This window comes from Erinaceus europaeus, chromosome 3, assembly GCF_950295315.1.
Source record: "Erinaceus europaeus chromosome 3, mEriEur2.1, whole genome shotgun sequence".
Lineage (NCBI taxonomy): Eukaryota > Metazoa > Chordata > Mammalia > Eulipotyphla > Erinaceidae > Erinaceus > Erinaceus europaeus.
In genome coordinates this window covers 112,930,390-112,957,111 of record NC_080164.1, presented here as the reverse complement: position 1 = coordinate 112,957,111, position 26,722 = coordinate 112,930,390, and the positions used below count along the sequence as shown (strand labels likewise).

The 26,722-nt window shown below is 40.4% G+C and overlaps 1 protein-coding gene across 3 annotated transcripts in view; it reads right to left on the bottom strand.

The window, feature by feature from the left end:
• LOC107523417 (zinc finger protein 709-like) overlaps positions 1–26,462 on the bottom strand; it is a 62,105-nt gene extending 35,643 nt beyond the window's left edge. The window contains exons 1-3 of one of the 3 annotated variants that reach the window (XM_060187741.1): positions 25,904–26,462; positions 14,926–15,168; positions 7,775–7,912 (exon numbers count right to left, since the gene is read on the bottom strand). In XM_060187741.1, the coding sequence (XP_060043724.1) occupies positions 7,775–7,789 (15 nt within the window). In that variant the 5' untranslated portion in view covers positions 7,790–7,912; positions 14,926–15,168; positions 25,904–26,462. The remainder of the gene's footprint in view (positions 1–7,774; positions 7,913–14,925; positions 15,169–25,903) is intronic. The other 2 variants (XM_060187739.1, XM_060187742.1) reach the window with 2 other exon arrangements.
• Between the last annotated feature and the right edge of the window lie 260 nt (positions 26,463–26,722).

The following is a 26,722-nucleotide window of genomic DNA, read 5'->3' as shown; positions in this document are numbered from 1 at the left end:
CTTTGCTTCTCAACTTCCATAAAACAATGGCCACTAGAGGCTCAGGAAGTGGCACAGTGTATGAAACACTGGATTAAAGAATAAAGTTCTCAGGCAGGAGGTGGTGGACCCTGTTAAGCATACAGATTATTATGCACAAGGACCTAGGTTCAAGCACCTACTCCCCATCTGCAGTGGGAACACTTCACAATGAAAAAATTGTCACTGAGAGCAGTGGATTTATAGTGCCAGCACCAAACCCCAACCACCACCCTGAAAAATAAAAGTGTGGTCTGGGAGATAGTACAGTGGATAAAGCACTGGACTCTTAAGCATAAGGTTCTGAGTTCAATCCCTGGCAGCGCATATACCAGAATGATGTCTGCTTCTTTCTCTCCTATCTTTATCATTAATAAATAAAATCTTAGAAAAAAAAGAAGAAAGTTCTCCATTAGATCCCCAGCATTGTATATGCCAGAATGACACCCTTGTCTGACTCTCTCTTCCATTAATTAATAGATAAAGCCTTTAAAAATGAACATTAAGAGGGAGGTGGAGCCAAGAGGGTGATTTGGAGGCAGCTGCTGGCATGAGCTCTGAAACAACTGCTGGATAGGGTAAGATACTGGGCCATGATGGTGAATAAGGGATCCTAAGTATGACATCAAGGAGGTGAGTATAGCTTAACTTGGGTTAGAAAACAGAGAAAAAAGAAAGGAAATCTTTTGATTATTCCTGAAGTGCACCCCTACCCCTACCCCATAACCAGACCCCAGAGGCTGGAGAGCTGCTACTAGCAGGCTCCCCAATAAGCTTTTTTCTTTACCAAGATTCCTGGCTCACCAGGAGTGTTATTCCAATCCCTTTCCTTTTTTGATCTCCTGTTGTTTATTTTCGGAGGCTCCAGCTGGCCGGGCTAGCTTCACGGGCGGGTAACAGAGACGACCAGAGACACACGGCTAGGCAGGGAAGCTGTATTTCTTTATTCAGGAACAACGATTCAAAAACTAATCCAAACTAATCACCAAACAGAACTCTCCTGCCTCCTTCCCCTGCGGAGGCGCCAAGAACTCTCAAACTCTGTCACGCTGGAACTCTGTCGGGGTTCCTTCCTGGGGCGGGGACAAGCGGGCAGCCAAACTAGCAGGACTAAACCACAATCAACTAGAGATGGGGGGAAGGGAACCAAAGCACTATGAAGAATACCAATAATCTCCTCTTTATTTTTTTCTTTCTAAGTGGCTGGAGCTCAATTTAAGTGACATAATATCTGACCAATCAGAGCCTCACCCCTGCCTGGGAAAGACTACCTGGAACTTTTTGTTGTTGTTGTTGGCTTGTTAGTTTTTTTTTTTTTTTTTTTTTTTTAACAATTGGCTGTCTTTGCTCAGCCTGCCTGAGCCAATCGGGAGACGTCCAAGCTGCAGACTGACTGTTAGAGTATTTTACTCTGTTCTATTTTATTATTACTATTATATATATGCGTGTCCCTTTCCCCCCTCCTTCAGGTTGACCAAAATTAACTGTTATTGTTTTTTCCATTGCTAGTTGACTGGGTGTCTTATCCACTGTGATCCACCACATCAACAAAAGAAAGACCCAAAACAAAATGGACATATCAATAGATGCATAAAAAGCCTTTGAAAAAATCCAACACCCCTTTATGATCAAAACACTACAAAAAGGGGGAATAGATGGAAAATTCCTGAAGATAGTGGAGTCTATATATAGCAAACCTATAGCCAACATCATACTCAGTGGTGAAAAAATGGAAGCATTTCCCCTCAAATCAGGTACTAGACAGAGCTGCCCACTATCACCATTACTCTTCAACATAGTATTGGAAGTTCTTGCCATAGCAATCAGGCAAGAGAAAGAAATCAAAGGAATACAGATTGGAAGGGAAGAAGTTAAGCGCTCCCTATTTGCATATGATATGACAGCATACATAGAAAAAACTAAAGAATCCAGCAGAAAACTACTGGAAGTTATTAGGCAATATAGCAAGGTGTCAGGCTACAAAATCAGTGGTATTTGTTTATGCAAACACTAAATCTGAAGAAGAAGACATCCAGAAATCACTTCCATTCACTCAATAAAATACCTAGGAATGAACCTGAGTAAAGTAGTAAAAGACTTGTATACTGAAAACTGTGAGTCACTATTCATGGAAATAGAAAATGATACCAAGAAATGGAAAAGCATCCCATGCTCATGGATTAGAAGAATAAATATCATCAAAATGAATATTCTCCCCAGAGCCATATACAAATTTAATGCAATACCCATCAAAGTTCCACCAAGCTACTTTAAGAGAATAGAACAAAACTACAATCATTTATCTGGAACCAGAAAACACCCAGAATTGCCAAAACCATCTTGAGGAAAAGAAACAGAAATGGAGGCATCACATTTCCAGATCTTGAACTATATTATCAAGCCATCATCATCAAAACATCCTGGTACTGGAACAAAAATAGGCACACAGACCAGTGGAACATAATTGAAAGCCCAGAACTAAGCCCCCACACCTATGGACATCTAATCTTTGATAAGGGGACCCAAAATATTAAATGAAGGAAGGAGGCTCTCTTCAATAAATGGTCCTGGGAAAAGTGGGTCAAAAAATGCAGAAGAATGAAACTGAAACACCTTATCTCACCAGAAACAAAAATCAACTCCAAATGGATCAAGGACCTGGATGTTAGTCCAGAAACTATCAAATACTGAGAGGAAAACACTGGTGGAACACTTTCCCACATAAACCTCAAGGGCATCTTTGATGAAACAAACTCAATTGCAAGGAAGACTAAAGACAGAAATAAACCAGTGGGACTACATCAAGTTGAAAAGCTTCTGCACATCCAAAGAAACTATCACACAAAGAGACACCTCACAGAATGGGAGAAGATCTTCACATGCCATATATGAGACAGGAGACTAATAAGCAAAATACACAGAGCTCAGCAAACCTAGCAACAAAAAAGCAAATGACCCCATCCAAAAAGGGGTAGAGGATATGAACAAAACATTCACTACTGAAGAGATCCAAATGGCTAACAAACATATGAAAAATTGCTCCATGTCACTGATTGTCAGAGAAATGCAAATAAAGACAACATTGAGATACCACCTCACCCCTGTGAGAATGGCATACATCAAAAAGGACAGCAGCAACAGATGCTGGAGAGGCTGTGGGGACAGAGGAACCCTTCTGCACTGCTGATGGGAATGTAAATTGGTCCTACCTCTGTGGAGAGTAGTCTGGAGAACTCTCACAAGGCTAGACATGGACCTTCCATATGACCCAGTAATTCCTCTCCTGGGCATATACCAAGGATTCCATAATGCTCAACTAAAAAGATATGTGTACAACTATGTTCATGGCAGCACAATTCATAATAGCTAAGACGTGGAAGGAACCAGATATGCCCAACAACAGAAGAGTAGCTGAGAAAGCTGTGGTATATATACACAATGGAATACTATGCAGCTATTAAGAACAATAAACCCACCTTCTCTGATCCATCTTAGATGGAGCCAGAAGGAATTATGCTAAGTGAGCTAAGACAGTAAGATAAAGATGAGTATGGGATGATCCCACTCATCAACAGAAGTTGAGAAAGAAGAACAGAAAGGGAAACTAAAACCATGATTTGACTAAATGTAGAGTAGAGCACCAAAGTAAAAACCCTGTGGGGAGGAGGAGGGTGGACATTTGGCTTCCCAGGGCGGCGAGGTGGTGGGGGTGAGTGGGTTGGGTGGGACACAGTCATTTGCTCATGGGAATGGTGTTTATGTATACTCCTATTAATTTGCAGTCATATAAATCACTAATTAATATGAGAGGAGAAAAATTGATTGTCTCAAACTTTTTAAAACACAGTCTGAGTCTTTTTAATACATAGGCTGAGTCTTTGATATGTGGACTCTCTCAAAAGCCTTGATCAAGGAGAACAGAAGCTACTGGCAATACAGCTATATACAAGATGTTGGGTATTATACAGCAAATCCTAACAAAGGGACTTTTCAAAGTTAACCTAATTACTAAATAATTTGATGATAACAATAACTATCCATTGTCTTCTTGAACCCTAAGACAGCAGGAGCCTCACATTTCCACTATAGATCCTATATTACCCCCAGTCCTGGAACCTTAGGGTGGGGCTCACTTTCCTGCATGCCTCTGTCAATTCATATCAAATAATATTGCATCTGCTGATCCCAACCTAATCAGTTCAATGAGTGTGACCTCAGCATGCTTCACTTCAGACTGTGTCTAGAGACTTCAATTTGTGGAATGACAACCCTCAGCTTCATAACTCGGGTGAGACCTTTCCTTTCATAGTATTCTCTAATTCCATTCCTAACAAAGTTCCAAAACCTAGATATAGACCAGGTCCCATGAGATAGAGCATATGTTCACACGTATCCATAAACTAGGTCAAAATATATACCTGAAAGCAAAAGTACACAATAGTCTTCAGTAAGTACCCCCCAACACTTCATCTTCTTTTTTGGCTTTGTATTTTAACTCTCTTTTCAGCCACCAGATTCCAGATGCCAGCATGATGCCGACCAGGCTTGTCTGGACAGATGACCCCACCATTATGTCCTGGAGCTCTGCTTCTCCAGAGACCCACCCTACTAGGGGAAGTGAGAGGCAGACAGGGAGTATGTATCGACCAGTCAATGCCCATGTTCAGCAGGGAAGCAATTACAGAAGCCAGACCTTCCACCTTCTGCATCCCACAATGGCCTTGGGTCATACTCCCAGAGGGATAAAGAATGGGAAAGCTATCAGGGGAGAGGATGGGATATGGAGATCTGGTGGTGGGAATTGTGTGGAGTTGTACCCCTCCTATCCTACGGTTTTGTTAATGTTACCTTTTTAAAATAAGTAAATAAATAAAAATGAACATTAAATGTCTACTGAGAGTGAGGGAGTTGTACAGATTCTGATGCAAGTGATAGTGCTTGTGACAAAAAACAAATTTAGTAAATGGCAGGATATAAAAATCAGTACAGAACCAAGCAGGCTGTGTGGATTTGAAAGCATCAGGCCTTGAGTTTATTCCTTGGCATCTCATGTGCCACACAAATTCTTCAGTCCTTTTTTCTCAAATTAATATCTATTCTTTAAATCTTTCTCCTTTGACCCCCTCATGACTGTCATTGGAATTATTCATTTCAATGAATAAAAGCAAGTGGCATTATTATCCTCTCCGTTTCCTTTACATACCATTCCTTCATTTTGAACCAAAAAATCACCAGATATAGATGAATTACAGTGAGGCTTATTTACTGAATAAAAGAAATAATAACTTTTCTAGAAAATTCTCAAATTCTAGTCCAGTGCTATGAACCATAGGAAAAGATATTGTAAATCTGAAAAAAGAAAATCTATACACATAGAAGAATTTTTCGATTTTTAGATCTTGAATTTATTTTTTGTTGAATGCTTTTTAAATTTATTTATTGGATAGAGAAAGCCAGAAATCAAGAGGAAGAGGGGAGATACAAAGGGAGAAAAGGGGCCAAGTGGAGGTGCACCTGGTTGAATGCACATATTACAGTGTGCAAGACCTGGGTTCAAGCCCCTGGTCCCCCACCTTAAAGGGAGAAAGACAGACAGACACCTGCAGTCCTGCTTCACCAATCGAACCGGGGCCCTTGTGCACTATAACATGTGCACTCAACCAGGTGCGCCACCACATAGCCCTTTGAACTTGTTTTGTAAGTACTGCTAATATATGTAAATGTACCCAAAAATTATTTATATCTATAAATGACTATATTCATCACTAGTATGAGTGGTAAATAGATATCTCCTCAACAAAAGTCTAAAGTCACGATGACACATGATTTTTTTTTTCTCCACATCAACAATAACTAGCTCCCTTAGGCCCATATCTTATAAATTTAGGCATGCAAAGAAGGTTTCCCAAGAGGTAATCTTCAAAAACTATAAGTTACTGGGAGTCGGGCTGTAGCGCAGCGGGTTAAGCACAGGTGGCGCAAAGCACAAGGACTGGCATAAGGACTCCGGTTCGAACCCCGGCTCCCCACCTGCAGGGGAGTCGCTTCACAGGCGGTGAAGCAGGTCTGCAGGTGTCTATCTTTCTCTCCTCCTCTCTGTCTTCCCCTCCTCTCTCCATTTCTCTCTGTTCTATCCAACAACGACAACAACAATAATAACTACAACAATAAAACAAGGGCAACAAAAGGGAATAAATAAATAAAATAAATATTAAAAAAAAGAAAAACATATACCAAAAAAAACAACTATAAGTTACTATGAAAATAAGTGAAAGGCAGAAGGAAAACTACAATATTTAGCTGCACATGAATCAGAAGAATTAGCAACATTAAATGAGCATCTTACCCAATGCAATTTATTCAATGAAATCCCTATAAAGATTCTATGATCAATGAGTGAATGATTGCTAATTACTAAAATGATAAAGCAAATTCTCCTTAACAAATGGTGTTGGGGTAACTGAGTTGTGACATGCAGAAGGACCTCCATGTGGAACCATGTGTAAATTCAAAGTGGATCAAACACTTAGATGTTAGGCCAACAATAGGAGAAATCAGCAGCAACGCAGTACAAAATGTATGATTTGGAGATGTCTTCAGAGATGAGCTCAACAACAAGGGAGACAAAAAGAAAAACCTACATGGAGCTCAACAGGAATATATTAGCTCTCTGACATCCCAGGACAGACACCTGCCTCAACTGGGATGTTGGATTAATGCTATTACTCTCATCTGTGAAAAAGAAAACATTTTCAACAGTTTCAAGTCACTACTCAAGATAATAATTCTTCGTTCCATGTAGAATGCCTGCCTAGAGAGACAGAGAGGGTTCTGTGTATCAGAAAGTGTGTTCCAATAAACTTCCTATCTGCATGATTCCACCACTCCCGGTGGAATATTTTTATTTCTTTTCTCCAGCTAGAGGGTGAGAGAAAGAAAGAGGAGAGACACCAGAGTAAAGTTTCCCTTTTCATGAAGTTTCCCTTTTCATGTTCTTGTGTGTTCCCAGGCCTTGAAACTAAATATCTGGATATAACAATGTTGCACTCTAGCATGGTAGTTATTTTTTGGTACTCAAAATTCTTAATTTTTTTCTTAATAGTTAATATCTATTATTTATTGAAACCAGTGTGTGTATTAAATTCTTTTTATTTATTTATTTTTTATTTAAGAAAGGATAAATTAACAAAACCATAGGGTAGGAGGGGTACAACTCCACACAATTCCCACCACACAATCTCCATATCCCATCCCCTCCCCTGATAGCTTTCCCATTCTCTATCCCTCTGGAAACATATATTTTTTTATTGCCTCCACAGTTATCACTGGGGCTTGGTGCTGGCACTATGAATCTACTGCTCCTGGTGGCCATTTTTTCCATTTTACTGAATAGGACAGAGAGAAATTGAGAGAGATGGGGGAATGTGAAGCTTTCCTCCCATCCATGGGGAGTAGGGGCCCAATTCCAGATCCTTGCACTTAGTACTATGTGCACTTAACCAGGTGCACCATCTGCCTGTCTCCCCTCAAAATTCTCATCTCCCCACACCTGCAGGGGGAAGCTTCACATGTGAGGGAACAGTGCTAGAGATGTTTCCTCTCTCTACTCCTTTCTCTCTCTCCCCCACTATCTGTCTGTCTATCTATTTTTCTATCATCTATCTATCAATCAGAAGCAGGGAAATAAACACTTATAACTTAAAATAAAGCTTATTCAGGAAGAAAAATAGACTCTGATGTGGGACAGGTCACTTACCTGAGAAGCTGCCATTTCTTCTTGTTTCTCTGAAATCCCTTGAAATCCAGAAAATGAAGAAAAAAATCACAGCAGTAGCTTGAAACTATGCTTTACATCCACCCAAGGCTTCTTCATTTGACAGCAGTGCACCTAAAGCTAGGGAAGACATTGCAATTAATAAAAGGCACAATGCCCTAACCTTTCAATGTGAAAAGAAGAGATCTAGAGACAATGATCGACGCCATGGAGCCCACTAAGTGATGTATCCTTCCTATCAGGGCCTTCCCAGAGCCCACAAATTCTACTGCAACAAGAGGTGATGTGTGCTGCATGACGTGTCTCATTCAAATCCTTTAATTTCTCCTGACAGAAAAGGATCAGTGACAGTAGGAAGTGAGAGGGTCCCTAGGCAGAAAACAAAAATCTCTTTGGTACACATGCCATCAAAAGACACCATGCTCAAGATGTTCCAACAGTTTAAATAGATAACACTCATGAACCAGCAGAAGATTCCACATGCCCAGTTGTGCAGAAGACAAGTTTCCCATGAAACCATTCAATGGAGCATATCAGAAGCTCCAAGAGTATGGGCACAGACTGTGAAGTGTCCATCTAGACTGAAGAGATAATGGAGCTCTTTATAAGGGTCCTAGTTTCTCAACAGCAAGTAAACAAGCAAACTATTTGTAAGCCTTATGAGAACTATGGTACTTTTTTTGGGGAGGTAGGAGGGCAGGGATACAGAAGTTTGGTTGGAGTGTGTGTGTGGTGTGAAGCTATACATTGTAGTCTTTCAATCTTGTAACATACTATTAGTAACAAATAAAAAAATATATAAAAACCTAAAAATACATGTCCAAGTTTCTGCCCAGTGCAAGCACCTCACTCTAGAATCCCCTTCCATTTCTTTGGAAGAAACTCTATTCTCCTTTCCTCCTATCCCTTCCCTTCAGAGCAGGTTAATCAGCCCCTAATAAACTTGCCCTGTAAATCTTCAATGCCTAGCTCTCTCTTTCTCTTCAATAACATTGGCAACTGCCACCCATTCTTGGGTACATGAATCACAAAAACTGAAGAAACTGGCAACACTTCACCAAAAGCATGGATAAAACTAGAGTAAAATGTGTAAGAGTTGTCCCATTAACTTGGGTCTCAATTTAGTACTGCTCAGAGATCTGTATTAAAACAATGTTATTCACACGCAAAAATACTTTCATGTCTCAGGCATCAAAAGTCTCAAAGCAATCCATAGCACCACTACAAAACAAAGCTGAGTAATGCTTTAGTTAAAAAAAAAAAAAGCTGAATAAGGGCATACTTTTAACAATGACTCTTTCTTTAGTCACTATCAGGCCACTGCATCAGTTAGGGCTCTAGTTGAAGAGTCCTGAGATTCCCAAAGAGACATGACAGGTCTAAACCTCAAATAGATTCTTCTCTCCATTGTTACTGGTCATTTCTATCAGGAACAACAAAATAGACCCCTTTGTGGGCCCCCACAGGGCCTTGCCCTCAACTTGGATCAACAACGGTAGAGAATGTTCAGCTGGACAACATACTCTATGGTACACCTGGAGAAGATGGATCCTGAAATTGGGGCAGCTTGGAACATTCATACTTATGACCACAGAATGTGAGCTCAGACCTACAGGGATGCAGAGGTCACATAGGCTCCTGAGCTGAATATGGGTTCCAGATCAGATCAAATCAATGGGATTTACAGACAACAGTATTTATACATCTTTCCCATATTTGGGAGCTACTCTCTTCCCTGATCCAACTTTCTGGTCCTTTTTCCAGCCATGACATCATCTCCCCAGACTATAACTTGGATCCACCTGCTTATCAGATGTCAGGTTCAGGAAAAATAATAGCAATAGTAATAAGTAATATAGTCATGGGCTCTTTGGAATAGAACTAAAATAGGACTACTAACTATCTACAAAACAGAGACCCCCCCCCCCAACTCTTCATCTCAACTATTCCAGCCCTTAGGTTCATGATTAATCAACAGTTTTTTGGCTCTATATGTTAACTCTTCTTTTCAACCACCAGGTTCCAGATTCTAGTATGATGGCAACCGGACTTCCTTGGGCAGACAACCCCACCAATGTGTCCTGGATCCCCAGTTCCCCGGAACCCGCCCCACTAGGGAAAGAGAGAGGCAGGCTGGGAGTATAGATCGACCTAAGAACGCCCATATTCAGTGAGGAAGCAATTATAGAAGCCAGACCTTCCACCTTCTGCACCCCATAATGACCCTGGGTCCATACTACCAGAGGGATAAAGAGTAGGAAAGATATCAGGGGATGGGATGGGATATGGAGTTGTGGTGGTGTGAACTGTGTGGAGTTGTACCCCTCTTATCCTATGGCTTTTGTTAGTGTTTGCTTTTTATAAATAAAAATTAAAAAATAAAATAATAATATAATAATAATTTTAAAGAAGAGAAAGTAGAGGCAATGTTCCTAGGATTCTGTCTTAGTAATCTTTGCTTGAGCTTGATAACTAATATTCAGGAGAGAAATAGTGGCATTCAGAATGTAAACAAGGACAGAATCCATAGGGGTATATAAATTTTCTTCAAATCCCATTTATTTAATTTTTTTATTGACTGATTCAATAATGGTCAACTAGACCATAGGTTAAGAGGGGTACAATTTCACACAATTCCCACCACCAGAGTTCTGTATCCTATCTTCTCCACTGGCAGCTTTCCTATTCTTTATCTCTCTGGGAGCATAGACCCAGGATCATTATGGGGTGCAGAAGGTGGACATGAGCATTGACCAGTCCATCCATACTTTCAGCCTGTTTCTATCTTTCCCTAGTGGGGCAGGGTCTAGAGAGGTGGGGTTCCAAGACATATTGTTGAGGTCATGCGCCCAGGGAAGTCAGGTTGGTATTATGGAAGCAATTGCAACTAGGTGGCTGAAAAGCATTAAGATATAAAGCAGAGTGTATTGGAAGGTTGCATAGTGGATAAAGCATCGGGTTCTCAAACATGAGGTCCTGAGTTCAATGCCCGGCAACACATGTATCAGAATGATACCTGGATCTTTCTCTCTTCTTCACCTATATTTTTCATAATAAATAAAAAGAATGTTAAAAAATATATAAAGCAGGACAAATTAAAGGTAAGAATATAGCAGATGAGATTTGGGGTCTCCACTTTGAAAGAAACTAGGAAGTCTATTTTAGGTATATTCCAAAGGGCCTGTGATTATACTATTTTTTACCTGAGCCTGACAGCTAACATACAGGTGGGCTAAAGGTATTGTCTGGGAAGATGGTGTCAGAGTTGGAAACAGGACTAGAAAACTGAATCAGGGAAGAGAGTAGCTCCCAAATGGAAAAGTATATAAATACCATTAACTGTAAATCCCATGGATCTGATCTGGGGCCCATATTCAGCATAGGAACTTGTGTAACCTCTGCCTCCCTATAGGTCTGAGCTCATATTCTATGATTATAGCTAGGAGCATTCTAGGCTGTACTCATTTCAGGACCAGACTGCCTCCAGTGGCAGAGTATGTTGACCCAGGCTCCCTTTGAAGAGTGGGACAGTCCCTACCATTGTTGCTTCACATTGATGGTAAGGTCCTGTAGAGGGCCACAAGAGGTACCATGATGTTTTTCCTGATGGAGATGGCTAGTGATGGTGGGGAGAGGAATCTATTAGAGGTCTAGGCTAATCATATGTATGTGGGAATCTCAGGATGCCCTGACTAGGGTCCCAGATGATGTGGTGACCTAGTAGTGACCAAAGAGCCATCATCAAAGTGTGCCAGTCTCTTGCCTTTATCCAGCTTTTATATCTGACAAGGTTAGCCTTAGAGTGATTGAAGGAAGTGAAATAGGAAGTAGGTGAGGAGGGTATCTAGGTTTAAGTAGCAACTATTTGATTAAGTACTTTCTGCTGTCTTTTTTTTTATAGGTCTTTCTACTTGCTTGCTGCACTTATTGAGTCACTGCAAACTACTGACCACATTTAGTTTAACATTATATTTTCCCCTGACTTATGCATGTGCACATGTGGTCTAGCTCATGGACCCTGGTCTATATCTAGGTTCTGCAGCTTTGTTAGAAAGTGCACCACCTGGAATGGAATTAAAGAGTCCTATGAGCTAGATAAGGTATCACCAGAGTAATGGAGCTAACAAGTTAACATCCCATGCCTGCCATCTCTGTAAACCATCCAATGTGAAATATATCGAAGTGGCACTGGTTGCATTGATTTGGTTGAGATCAGCAGATGTAGTATCAAATGGTATGGATCAAGAGAAACATGAAAGAAAACAAGCTATGCCCCAGAGGTTCCAGGACTGGAAGAAATATGGGTATAGAGGATGGGGAAGGCTCCTGCTGTCTTAGAGTTTAAGAAGTTTAAGAATAAGATAGCTACTGTCATAGCCAAGTTATCTGGGAATTTGGCTTACTTTGAAAATCCCATGGTTAGGACTTACTGTACTATATAAGACATTACCGTGATTCATGTCATTTAATGCTATTTACAAAAAAACTATCTTACATACTGACAAGGCCAGTTACTTCTTGTCTCCATGGTCTAAGAAGATTATAGGTGATTTAATATTTTTAAAAATGCATTATTAGAAATGTATTAACAATTTAAGCCCACTGTTAAAATTCGATCATGTTATGAACTTGAAACCTTAAATGTTCAGATTGAAGGAATATATACTCAGAACTGGGGTCTAAGCATCAAAAAGTTTTGAGACATTCAATCTAATTTTCCCCTCACATTGATTAAATGGTGTCAAATCCCAGTTCTAGCAGTAATAAGAAAACCAGTCTGTGGCTCACTTAACAATGGGTTTTTTGGACAGTATCACATCACCTCACTATCCAGGGCTCTAAATAGGGAATCCTTGGACTGCCCTGTAGATACTATGGACCAGACTTCTAATATATCCCTCTCTCCACTATCACTGGCTACATCCATTGGGAACATCATCATATATCCTTCTGAGGGCTTCTTCAGGAAATACCCTAACTAGGACCTAGCAATAGTAGGGACTGCCCCACTCCCATTCAAGGGAGTCTAGTTCAAAAACTAAGTTTAAGCTAGAATGTTTCCAGTTGTGACCATGAACTGTGAGCTCAGTCTGACAGGGGCTTGGAGGATACACAGGCTCCTATATAAATAATATGAATATGAATAGATATGAGCTCTGGATTAGATGGCTGTGGTAAACAGCTAATTGCATTCATATATTTTCTTCAAGTTTACGAGCAACTCTCTGTACTAATCCTGCTTCCTAGTTCTACTCTCAACTCTGACATCATCTTCCCAGACAGTATTTCTAGTCAACCCCCATGTTACCTATCAAACTCAAGCAAAGATTACTAGGACATAAGGTCCTAGGAACATAAATAAAATATACTTCTTAGCTTACTTCCACCCTAACATTCCTACTTTCATCTGCTCTATTCTATCGTTCCTGCTTATTAAACATTTTGTTCTGCTTTCCATCTTACTGCCTTTCAGCCACCCAGTTGCAGGTGTTATAATTTTATCCTGACTTCCCTGAACAGATAATCTTACCAATGCTTCCTAGTATATCACTTTTCCAGAGCCCTACCCTACTAGGGAAATACAGAAACAGGATGGGAGTATGAGTCAACCAGCCAATGCTCTAGCTCCACAGAGAATCAGTTTACCAAAGTGAGAACTCTCCTTCTGCACCCTAAAATGAATTTTGGTCCATATTCCTAGAAGGGTAAAAGATAGGGGAAGTAAACCAAAGTATTCTGCACCTCCAATCCACTAGGACCTGAAGCACACTGGTCACTAGGAATCTTGTCTTTCTTTCTTTCTTTCTTTCTTTCTTTCTTTCTTTCTTTCTTTCTTTCTTTCTTTCTTTCTTTCTTTCTTTTATAAAACAGAAACATTGACTAAACCATAGGATAAGAGGGGCACAACTTCACAGAGTTCCCAACACCAGAACTCCATATCCCATCCCCTCCCCTGATAGCTTCCCTATTATATAACCCTCTGGGAGTATGGACCCAAGGTCATTGTGGGATGTAAAAGGTGGAAGGTCTGGTTTCTGTAATTGCTTCCCACTGAACATGGGCTTTGATAGGTCGATCCATACTCCCAGCCTGTGTCTCTCTTTGCCTAGTGGGGTGGGACTCTGGGGAAGCAGAGCTTCAGGACACATTGGTGGGGTTGTCTGTCCAGTGAAGTCTGGTCAGCATCATGCTAGCATCTGGTACCTGGTGGCTAAAAAGAGAGTTAACATACAAAGCCAAACAATTTGTTGACCAATCATGAACCTAAAGGTTGGAATAGTGCAGATGAATAGTTGGGGGGGGGGGGGTTCCTCCATTTTGTAGATAGCTAGTAGGCATATTTTAGTTATATTCCAAAGGGCCTGTGGCTATACTAGTTTTTTTTCCCCTGAGCCTGAAATCTGATATGCAGTTGGATCCAAGTTATTGTCTGGGGAGATGATGTCATGGCTGGAAAAGGACCAGCAAGCTGGATCAGGGAAGAGAGTAGCTCCCTAATATGGGAAAGGTGTATAAATATTGTTGAGTGGGAGGTCGGGAGGTAGCACAGTGTGTTAAGCACATGTGGCACGAAGTGCAAGGACTAGTAGATCCCGGTTTGAGCCCTCAGCTCCCCACCTGCAGGGAAGTTGCTTCACAAGCGGTGAAGAAGGTCTGCAGGTGTCTGTCTTTCTCTCCCCCTCTCAGTCTTCCCCTCCTCTCTCCATTTCTCTCTGTCCTGTCTAACAATGACGACATCAATAACTACAACAACAATAAAAAACAACAAGGGCAACAAAAGGGAAAATAAATTAATTAAAAATAAATAAATACTGTTGAGTGTAAACCCCATCGATCTGATATGGTCTGGGGCCCATATTCAGCTCAGGAGCCTATGTGACCTCTGCATCCCTGTAGATCTGGAATCTTGCTTTTATACCATCAATAAAAGGGAAGCAAATCTGGAAAACTCTAGAGGAAGGCAGGCATTGCTACTCTCTCTCTCTCTTTTTTTTGTAGTGTTTTGATCATAAAGGGATGTTGGATTTTGTCAAAGGCTTTCTCTGCATCTATTGATATGACCATGTGGTTTTTGGTCTTGCTTTTGTGGATGTGGTGGATCACATTGATTGATTTACGTGTATAAAACCTACCTTGCATGCCTGGGATAAACCCCACTTGGTCATGATGAACAATCTTTTTGATATACTGCTGTATCTGGTTGGCTAGAATTTTGTTCAATATTTTCGCATCTATGTTCATCAGAGCTATTGGTCTGTAGTTTTCTTTTTTGGTTGTGTCCCTGTCTGCTTTTGTTATCATAGTGATGCTGGCTTCATAGAAGTTGGCAGGGAGTATTCCAGTGTCTTCAATCTTCTGGGCATTGCTTCTCTTATCTGAGAAAGAAGAGGGAAAAAAAAGATACCCGGAAATATTAATAGGTGTAGGGATGAATTAGAAAGTAAGTGAAGGAGAGTCGAGCAGTAACACAGCAGATTAAGCGCACGTGGTGTAAAGCGCAAGGACCAGCATAAGGATCCCAGTTCAATCCCCCACTCCCCACCTACAGGGGAGTTGCTTCACAGGCAGTGAAGCAGGTCTGCAGGTGTTTATCTTTCTCTCCCTCTCTCTATCTCCCCTCCTCTCTCGATTTCTCTCTATCCTAGCCAAAAAAAGAAAGTAAATAATGGCAGGACTATTGAAAAAGTGGAGAAAATAAATGTATATACACATAGATATAGATATACAAGTATAGAATCAGCCCATATCCATGACTTTGGGAAAACAACTGCAGTTTCCAATGGAGGGAATGGGGACATAGAACTCTACAGGTGGAAGAGGGAAGAGGTGTGAAATTATACCCCTATTATCTTTCAATTTTGTGAATCAAGTCATTTTCTTTCCTTCCTTTCTTCTCCTTCTCCTTCTTCTTCTTCTTTTCTTTTCTTTTCTTTTCTTTTTTTTTTTTTTTACCAGAGCACTGCTCAGTTCTGGCTTATGGTGGTGCAGGAGATTGAACCTGGACTTGACAGAGCCTCAGGTATGACAGTCTGTTTGCATAACCATTGTGCTATCTACCCTCCCCCCTGAGAATTTTGTAAATCAATATTAAATTACTAATAAAAATAAATTTAAAAAAAGAAAAAAGAAAACCAGTTTATGTAACACTTTGTAAATCTTACTTCTCAAGTACTAATATGCACAGAAGTCACTGAGTGCTTGGGGACCCTCATTAACATCTATGACTCTGCAGTTTTTTTCATAAGATTTATGTACTAATATTTCAATAAAATCTTTGCTGAGAATGTCCCTTTAGGCCCAAAGTAGAAAGAGCAACAAAGAGACACAAAATCAACAGCAGGAGGCAAGTAGTTAAAGTGAGAGCAGAAATTAAACAGGGCTGAGGGATTAGCATAACGGTTACAACTTTCATGCCTGAAGCACTAAAGGACCCAGGTGTGATCCTAAGCACCACCACCATAAGCCAGAGCTGAGCAATGCTCTAAAAGAAAAAAAAAAAAAAAAGAAAGAAAGATGAGTCAAAAAACTAATGAAACCAAGAAGTGGTCTTTGAAAGGTTGAAAGATAAAAAAATAAATACTGAGTAAAGAGAAAGAGAGAACTATGATAAGGACAGCTGTGAATAAGAGAAGTGAAATTACAATCAAAGATTGGGATATACAAATAATCATATGGTAATACTGTGCATATCTCCACAAAATGAATTGACAACTTAGATGCATTCCTAGATTCATGCCACCTGCTGAATCCAGGAGGAAGTAAACAGCGTGAACAGGCCAATTACTAATACAGAAATTGAATCAGTAATCAAATATCTTTCCATAAATAAAAGTCTAGTCTGAAATGAAATTAAAAATGAATTCTTTAAGGCTTACAAAGGAGAATATTGATTATCCTCAAACTCTTTAAGAAAATTGAAGAGGAGGAATCACTTCTAAATACACTGTAAGTTACTAACATTATTCTGAACTCTAAAACAGAAAAGACTCTACAAAACAAACAAAAAAACCTATAGAAATATATCCTTGATGGACATTGATACAAAGGTCCTCAACAAAATCTTGGCAAACTGAATCTTACAACTATCAAGAGAATAATTTATCAACTCCAAGTGGGAATCAGGAATTGTTCAACTGTACCAAGACAATATAATCCAGCATACTAGCAAAAAGAAAAATAAATCATATTGTCATATGAACTGATGATGAAAAGGCATTTGACAAGATCTAACATCTATTTATCATAAAGAACCCTAACCCTAACCATCCAAAAATGGGCAGAGGATATGAACAGAACATTCACTACAGAAGAGATCCGAAAGGCTAACAAACACATGAAAAATTGCTCCAGGTCACTGATTGCCAGAGAAATGCAAATAAAGACAACATTGAGTGGTCTGGGAGGTGGCACAGTGATAAAGCTTTGGACTCTCAAGCATGAGGTTCCAAGTTCGATCTCCAGCAGCACATGTGCCAGAGTGATGTCTGGTTCTTTCTCTCTCCTCATGTCATTCTCATAAATAAATAAAATCTTGGGAAAAAAAGACAACATTGAGATATCACTTCACCCCTGTGAAAATGGCATACATCAAAAAGGACAGCAGCAAGAAATGCTTAAGAGGCTGTGGGGACAAAGGAACCCTTCCTGACTGCTGGTGGGAATGCAAATTGGTCCCAACTCTATGGAGAGCAATCTGGAGAACTCTCACAAGGCTAGACATAGATAATCTATATGACCCAGTAATGCCTCTCCTAGGGATATATCCCAAGGACTCCATAACACCCAAACAAAAAGATATGTGTACACCTATCCATGTTCATCGTAGCATAATTTGTAGTAGCTAAAACGAGGAAGCAACCCAGGTGTCCAACAACAAACAGATGAGTGGCTGAGAAAGCTGTGGTATATATACACAATGGAATACTACACAGCTGTTAAGAACAATATAGCTACTTTCTCTGACCCATCTTGGATGGAGCTAGAAGGAATTATGTTAAGTGAGCTAAGTCAGAAAGATAAAGGTGAGTATGGGATGATCCCACTCATAAATAGAAGTTGAGAAAGAAGAACAGAAAGGGAAACTCAAATCAGGATTTGACTGAATTTGGAGTAGGACACTAAAGTAAAAACCCTGGGTGAGGGTGAATGTTCGGCTTCACAGGGTGTGTGGGGGTGTGTGTATGGGATGGGACACAGTCTTTTGGTGGTGGGAATGGTGTTTATGTACATTCCTATTAATTTGTAGTCATACAAATCACTATTTAATTAATATGAGAGAGGAAAAAATTATTGAATGTCTCAAACTTTTTAATGCACAGACCACAGGCTGAGTCTTCAATATGTTGACTCTTAAAAGCTTAGACCAGGGAGAACAGAAGCAACCAGTGGCACAGCTAGATACAAATAATGTCAAAGGACATAAATTATGGTGATGCTGATACAGCAAATCCTAACAAAGGGATATTTCAAAGTTAACCCAATTGCCAAATAATGTGATTATAGCAATAATTATCTATTGCCTTCTTAAACCCTAAGATAGCAGGAACATCCTGCTTCCCCTATAGAGCCTATATTTCCCCCAGTCATGGAACCTCTATGGTGAGGCTCACTTTCCTGCGTGCTTCTCTTAGGTCATACTAAATGATTTTGCATCCGTCAATCCCAACCTAATCAACACAAAGAGTACCACCTCAGCATGCTTCACTTCCTACTGTGTCCAGAGATGTCAGGCATGGATTGTCAACCCTTCAGCCTCATTACTCGGGTGAGACATTTCCTTTCATAGGATTCTCTAATTGTATGCCAGGTGGTTCACTTCCTAACAAAGTCCCAAAACCTAGATATAGACCAGGTCCCATGAGATAGAGCATATGTTGACATGTATCTATAAATTAGGGCAAAATATATACCTGAAAGCAAAAGTATACAATAGTCTGCAGTGAGTCAGTGTAAAGTTCATAATAAAATAGTGTCTACTTAGATACCCTCCTGACTTACTTCCTCTTACACTTCCCTCACTCACTCCCAAGCTAACCTTAAAGTAAGGACTGCAAAAGCTGAATAAGGGCAAGAGACTGGCATACTTTAATGATGACTCTTTAGTCACTATCAGGCCATCTCATCAGCTAGGGTCCTATTCGGGGAGTCCTGAGATTCCCAAACAGACATGATGGGCCTAGACCTTGAATAAATCTCTCTCTCCACTGTTACTGGTCATCTCTATCAGGAACAACAAAATAGACCCCTTTGTGGGCCCCCCATAGGACTTTGCCCTCAACTTGGATCAACAAAGGTAGAGAATGTTCCATCCTCTGAAGGGAGGCTGGATAACATACTCTATGCTACACATGAGGAAGATGGACCCTGATATTGGGACAGCTTGGAATGTTCCTGCTCATGACCAAAGAATGTGAGATCAGATCTACAGGGATGCAGAGGTCACATAGGCTCCTAAAGTGAATATAGGCCCCAGATCAGATCAAATTGATGGGGTTTACAGCCAACAATATTTATACTTCTTTCCCATATTTGGGAGCTACTTTCTTCCCTGATATAGCTTTCTAGTCCTTTTCCCAGCCATGACATCTTCTCCCCAGACAATAACTAGGACCCACCTGCATATTAGATTTCAGGCTCAGGGAAAAAATAAAAACTAGTATAGCCACAGGCCCTTTGGAATATAACTAAAATATGCCTACTAGCTATCTACAAAATGAAGACAGCTTCAACTCAACTCTTCATCTACACTATTCCAGCCTTTAGGTTCATGATTAGTCAACAAATTGTTTGGCTTTGTATGTTAACTCTCTTTTCAGCCACCAGGTTCCAGATGCTAGCATGATGCTGATCAGACTTCATTGGACAAACAACCCCACCAATGTGTCCTGAAGCTCTGCTTCCCCAGAGTCCCACCCCACTAAGGAAAGAAAGAAGCAGGCTGGGGGTATGTATCAACCTGTCAATGTCCATGTTCATCGAAGAAGCAATTACAGAAGCCAGACCTTCCACCTTCTGCATCCCACAATGACCATGGGTCCATATTCCCATAGGGTTAAGGAGTGGGAAAGCTATCAGCGGAGGGGATGGGATGCAGAGTTTTGGTGGAGGGAATTGTGTGGAGTTGTATACCTCTTATCCTATGGTTTTGTTAGTGTTCCCTTTTTATAAATAAAATAAAAAAAGAAAAGAAAAAGAAATAGTCAAAAAAAGGACAATTCAACAAAAAAAGGAGGGAATATATGACAAACCCACAGCTAACATTATGAATAGGGAAAAGCTGAAATCTGTCCTAAAATTGTGATGTGTACAAAAAAGTGGGATGTCTACTATTGTGGGAATTGAACAAAACTTGGTAACTAAAAGATAGATAGATACGAATTCTAGAAACACAAGGGTTAAATAAGTAATTACAGAACTGACCTGAGTTCCCAGATAGAAGAATAACTCTTGGAATTTAGGGCTGTTACCAACAGCAGACCCTTGAGTCTGTGAATTAAGAGATAACCACAAAACCAGACTTGGGAAAACATCTCTGGAGCCTGGAGTCAGGAAAAGAGATAACCACAAGGTTGTAAAAGAAAACTCCCCTCACTTCCTCCATACGTATGTAATAGATAACTACAATTGTAAAACTGTCATGTAATCAATCACTATGTAGAGCTGAGCTTTGTCACATAGGTTATGTATTCTGAAGCCTATACAATCATAGTAAAACTTAGGGTGGGGGCCGAACACTTGAGGGCTGCTTTGTCAGGTCTCGGTGTTTTGGCCCTAGCCTGGCTAGCAATAAAGACTCTGTGCTTTTTGTATCACTCTCATCTCTTGGTGTCTTTCTTGGATAACTGGACCTAACACTATCACCACTATTATTCAACATAATCTTGTAGATACAACTACAATCAGGCAAGAAAGAGATATCAAGCATATACATATTGGAAAAGAAGAAATCAAACTATCTCTACTAGATGATGACATGATAAGATGCTTAGAATAACCCAAAGCCTCCACCAAAAAGTACTGGAAATAATTAATAAATTCAGTTAAATAAAATCATGTATGCATAAATTTGTGGTATTTCTATATACAAATAATGAATGAGTCAGAGTGAAAGGAACTGAAGAACTTAGTTCCATTTACAATAGAACACGAAAAGAGGAAATGTCCTGAAATGAGCAAAAGAGGTAAGGATCTTCACAAGGTAAAGGATAAAATGATGTTAAGTAAGAGAAAGAGGAATGGCAAAGAAATGGAAAAACATTGCTTGTCCCTGATTTGAAAGAATAAATATTATAAAATGGCTCCCTACCAAAAGCAAAGAACAGTCTGAATACAATCCCTATAAAATTAACAATGACAGTGCCCCAATTAGGTTGGGATTGGCAGATGCAAAATCATTTGGTATGACCTAAGAGAAGCACGCAGGAAAGTGAGCCTCACCATAGAGGTTCCATGACTGGGGGAAAAATAGGCTCTATAGGGGAAGCAGGATGTTCCTGCTATCTTAGGGTTTAAGAAGGCAATAGATAATTATTGCTATAATCACATTATTTAGCAATTGGGTTAACTTTGAAATATCCCTTTGTTAGGATTTGCTGTATCATACACAGCATCACCATAATTTATGTCCTTTGACATTATTTGTATCTAGCTGTGCCACTGGTTGCTTCTGTTCTCCCTGGTCTAAGCTTTTAAGAGTCAACATATCGAAGACTCAGCCTGTGGTCTGTGCATTAAAAAGTTTGAGACATTCAATAAATTTTTCCCCTCTCATATTAATTAAATAATGATTTGTATGACTACAAATTAATAGGAATGTACATAAACACCATTCCCACCACCAATAACAATAATAACAACAAGGGCGGCGTAAGGGCAACAAAGTGGGAAAAATGGTCTCCAGGAGCAGTGGATTCGTTGTGCAGGCACCAAGCCCTGGAGATAACCCTGGAGGCAAAATAATAACAATAATATAAAAAGAAATTAGCAATGACATTCTTCATGGGACTTGAACTACATATTCAAAATTGTGTCCTTAAACAATTAAAAAATCGAATTTACTTATGATTCACCAGTACCACTTTTAGGCATTTATCCAAAAGACAGTCACTAATTCAAGGGGACATATGCATTCCTGTGTTTACTGATACATGATTCACAACAGCCAAAGAGTGGAAGCAGCCTAAATCCTCATTAGCAGATGACAGTATTAAGAAGTTATATGCTCCATGGAATACTACTCTGCAACCACAAAACATGATATTGTGCCTTTGAGACAAAATGGATGGAAATAAAGGTGATTATGCTTATGAAAATAAGGAGGCAAAAGACAACTACTAGATGTTTTTATTTATTTGTGGAGTCTAGACAACTAAAAGATACAAAAATGGGAAAAAAAAAACAGAAAAGAAAAAGAACAAACTGTCTCTACTATTTATAAGAACTACTGTGGCTACTGATGGGAAGATGGAGAGCAAGAAATTTTGAGATATGGATGGTGTAGAAATATACCCTGTAAGGTTATAGTCTTGTAACCTATTATTTATCACAAACAAAAATTAACCAGTAAAAAAAAATACTCTGTAATAAAAAGTGAAAGAAGAGGGCTGAGTGTTGGCATATCAGGGTGAGTTTTTATGTTACAATGCGCAAAGACTTGAGTTCAAGTCCACAGTTTCCACCTGCAAGGGGAAAGTTTCATGAGTGGTGAAGCAGTATTGCAGGTGTCTCTCATTCTCTCTCCTTATCTCCACGCACTCCCTGAATTTCTCTCTTTTCAATAAATAAAACTATAAAGTAACAAAAAAAAAAGAAAAAAACTGAAAGGAATCTTTTTAGTATCACAAACAGTATAATTTGTGATTGAGATGATTCTGGTTTTTATCTAAGTATGAAGATAGACACATGCAGTGGTGTAAAAAAAACTGTCTCTGAGTATTGTGTTTAATTAAAAAAATTAATTAGTTATCATACATTTTGGAATTTAAAGACATTTTAATAGAAGCCAAATATGTTTCTTTTATAGTTTTCCTGAAAGCACAAATAGATTGTCTATAAAATGCCTTTGGAGTAAAATAAATATACAACTGACATTGCAAAAATGCAGGTTTCTAAACATCTCTCAGGAAGTCTACCTAAGACCCTTATGAAGAATAAAGAAGAACATATTGATAGAGAACAGAGATTTGACAAAGAGCCCCTGAAATAAGTGAATAAAGTGATAAACACCAGTTGTAGTACCACAAAGTGACACCTTACACAGAAGATACAATTCCCTTGCTGGTATTGGGGGTGGGTGGGTGGGAAGGTATGAAAGGTAATATTTTATTTTTTTAACATTTTATTTTAATGAGAGAAAGATACACATAGAGAAAAACCAGAGCACTGCTCAGCTCTGGATTATGATGGTGCTGAGGACTGAACCTCAGACCTGAGAGCCTCAAGCATAAAAGTCTTTTGCATAACCCTTATGTTATCTCCCTAGCCCTTCAAAAATAGTTATGTCTGAATCACCAGAGGTTCCAGTTTCAATATCAAGCATGGCCAAAAGCCAGAGCTAACCAGCACTCCAGGAAAACAACAAACAAACAAAAAAGGTAAGAAGACAGAAAGGCAATAACACAAATCTAACTATGAAAAATGTTTTATGCAAATACCAAGCCTTCACAACTCTCTCCTGAAACTCTAGAGGGTATTTTAAATAATAAGTCTATTTGTAACATATTGCATGACAAGGGCCTCTTTCTTTTTAAAAGTTGCATAATTCTAAGTCACAGAGTTCTCCTGATGATTTATCCTTTCTCCAGTCAATTACAGAGTTGTCAGATTCGTCTTCTTCAATCAACCATAGAGCTGTCAGATCATCTACACTGAAGTTACATGAATCTTCTGCTAAGTCCAGAACAGATCCCTTCCTCAATAAAAAGACTTCATTATTGCCTTCTTCTTGATCTGTATTTAAAAAGGAAAGGAAAGGAAAGGAAAGGAAAGGAAAGGAAAGGAAAGGAAAGGAAAGGAAAGGAAAGGAAAGGAAAGGAAAAGGAAGGGGAGAGGAGGGGAAGGAAAGAGAGGAGAGGAGAGGAAAAAGAGAGGAGAGTAGAAGAGAGGAGAGTAGAAGAGAGGAGAGTAGAGGAGAGGAGAGGAGAGGAGAGGAGAGGAGAGGAGGGGAGGGGAGGGGAGGGGAGGGGAGGGGAGGGGAGGGGAAAGGAGGGGAGAGGAGATGGGAGAGGTGATGGGAGAAGGGAGGGGAGGGAGGAGGGGTAAGGAAAGGAGAGGGAGAGAGGAAGGGAGGGGAGGGGAGAGGGGGAGGGAGGGGAGGGGAACAGAGGAGGGGAGAAGGGAAGGGAACAGAGGAGGGGTGGGGAAGGGAGGGGAGGGGGAGAGAGGAGGGGAAGGGAAGGGGGAGGGGAGGAGAGGAGAACAGATGAGGGGAGAGGGGAAGGGAGGGGAAGGGGAGAAGGGAGGGGAGGGGATAGGAGGAGAGGAGAGAAGAGGAGAGCAGAGGCAGGGAGGGGAGAGGAGAGGACACCCCCAACATTTGAAAAGTCACTAAATCAGAAAACTTCAACCTGTATAGAGGGTCTAATTTGAGTGAAATAAGAGATGGCTTTGAAATAGAAGAGAGTGTGTATTTTTAATTAGCTAAGTTTAAACATAATCTAAGGTCTTTTTATTTTGGGGCTTTGTGTCTGTGTGATTCCACCACTTCTGGCAGACTATTTTTTTTCTATTTCCCAGATAATGGATGAAAGGCAAAAAGAATTATCACTACACTGCTCATGAAGTTTCCCTTTGTTGTACTGCCATCAGTGCAACAGTAATGCATGTGTCTCTCTCTTCCCCTCTCTATCTCCCCTAACCTGTATATACATATGTGTGTGTGTGTGTGTGAGTATACACAAAATAAATAAATATTTTTTAAAAATTGATTACAGGGAGTCTGGCTGTAGCGCAGCTGGTTAAGCGTAGGTGGCGCAAAGCACAAGGACCAGTGTAAGGACACTGGTTCAAGCCCTGGCTCCCCACCTGCAGGGGAGTCGCTTCACAAGTGGTGAAGCAGGTCTGCAGGTGTCTATCTTTCTCTCCCCCTCTTCTCTCCATTTCTCTCTGTCCTATCCAACAACAATAACGACAACAATAATAACTACAACAATAAAACAACAAGGGCAACAAAAGGGAATAAATAAATATTTAAAAAAATTGATTACAGTAGTTGAGATAGCACAGTATGTATGCAAATAGCCTTCATGCCTGAGGCTCCCAAGTTTCTGGTTCAATCAACTATCATAAGTTACAGCAGAGTAGTTCTATAAAATAATAATTAACATAAAAATAATAACCAGTTCTGAATTCCAGCTGTGAGTTGGCAGTGCGCAGAATCCCACATTGTCATATCTAAATACATTACATTGGAGCCACTATAAGCTTGTGAACACTTTTCAGCCATCTCTTCATGCCCCTCACTTTAAGGTGGGGAACTGCTTATGTTTCTCCCAGCATATTGGGAGACAGCCCAATCCGGGTATATTTTTTTCCAGCTAGATTCACTACTGAAGCCAGAATAAATGGAATGAGAACAAAATTTAACAGCTTTAACAGACAGTCAAAACTTAAAACCTATTAATGAGAAAATTAAAAATGAGAAAGAACTCCTTAATTTCTATCTACTGAAGGCCCAGGCCCTAATGATGAAGACAGATCAATCACTAAGTTGCACTGGACCCAGCTGGAAGCTGCAGGGTGCTGACAGGCCTGCTGGCTCCTCAAGCTGACAGCCTGCCTGGGCTCAGCAAGCCCTTTCTTGCTCCCCCTCCCCTGGTCAAGAACCTGAGTCCAAATCCCAAGACCTTCCTAGAGGATAAGGCTAGACCCAGGGCCTGGGACAGAAAATATTTGGGAAGTGGATGGTGATCAAACCCCATCCCCATAGAGCTGACTGTATTCAGGAATCCCTCCGAAGGATCAAGAAAGGTCAAGGGGAGGCCAGATCAGGTGCCTGGTGGAGACGGTGGATTGACCTAGCAGGGAAGCCATAGCCGCATGGCTGCCTCCTGCAACATACTAGCAGGTCTGAAGCAACCCCTCCCAATCTCAGCTCAAATGAGCCACACTCACCCTTTTGCAGTCCAGGTGCTGAATTCACCAAAGACTCCTCCCAGTGTACAAATCACCATGAGCTGAGAGCAACAGCGAGTGAAAAGCAGGAAAAAACGGTGATGCCAGGAGCACAAGAGGAATTGCTAGTGCGCCACACCTCCCAGAGTGTCCTCTTTCATTTCTGAGCACCGCCCAACAGCAGCCTAGATTGGACAGCAGCCCAGAATGGCCATGTCCACTGTTTTAGAATCTAATTGGATGAAACACTCGCCACACACCCAACTGCTCTCCTGATTGGATAGTATGCAGGCACATCAACCCCCGGAAATAAGGTACAGGTCCTCAAAGGAAATCCCAGCAAACCCAGAGAATTCTAAGTGACAGGAATGCAGTCTAATCAGCCTCTAGAAAGTTCAAGCAAGAAATGGAGGAGGGAACCTTTGCTTGAAAGCCCACCTAGAAACAACAGCAGTTTAAAAAAAAAAAAAAAAACCCTATGTCTACACCAGCTTTCATGTCCAGATGGCTTACTCCTGCTCACTCTACTCCCCAGTGTATATGAAACACTGCGCTGTGACCCCACACTCTGAACTCATTGTGCCTAGCTTGCAGACTGAAGTCCAGGCATGAGGCCACATCTGCCCTGCAGGCTGCATGCCAGCATCTTGTGCACGCTGAGCACCTGCTCCACTCTGCTTTTGTCAGGCAAGTTCACAAACAAACAAGAATAGGTAACAACAGAAAATGGTACTAGAACAGTGGAAAGCATTTGGGAGATGTTTGCTGTAGTCTGTCCGCAGTTGAGACAAAATAGGGTGAACATGAGTTTGGTGCTTT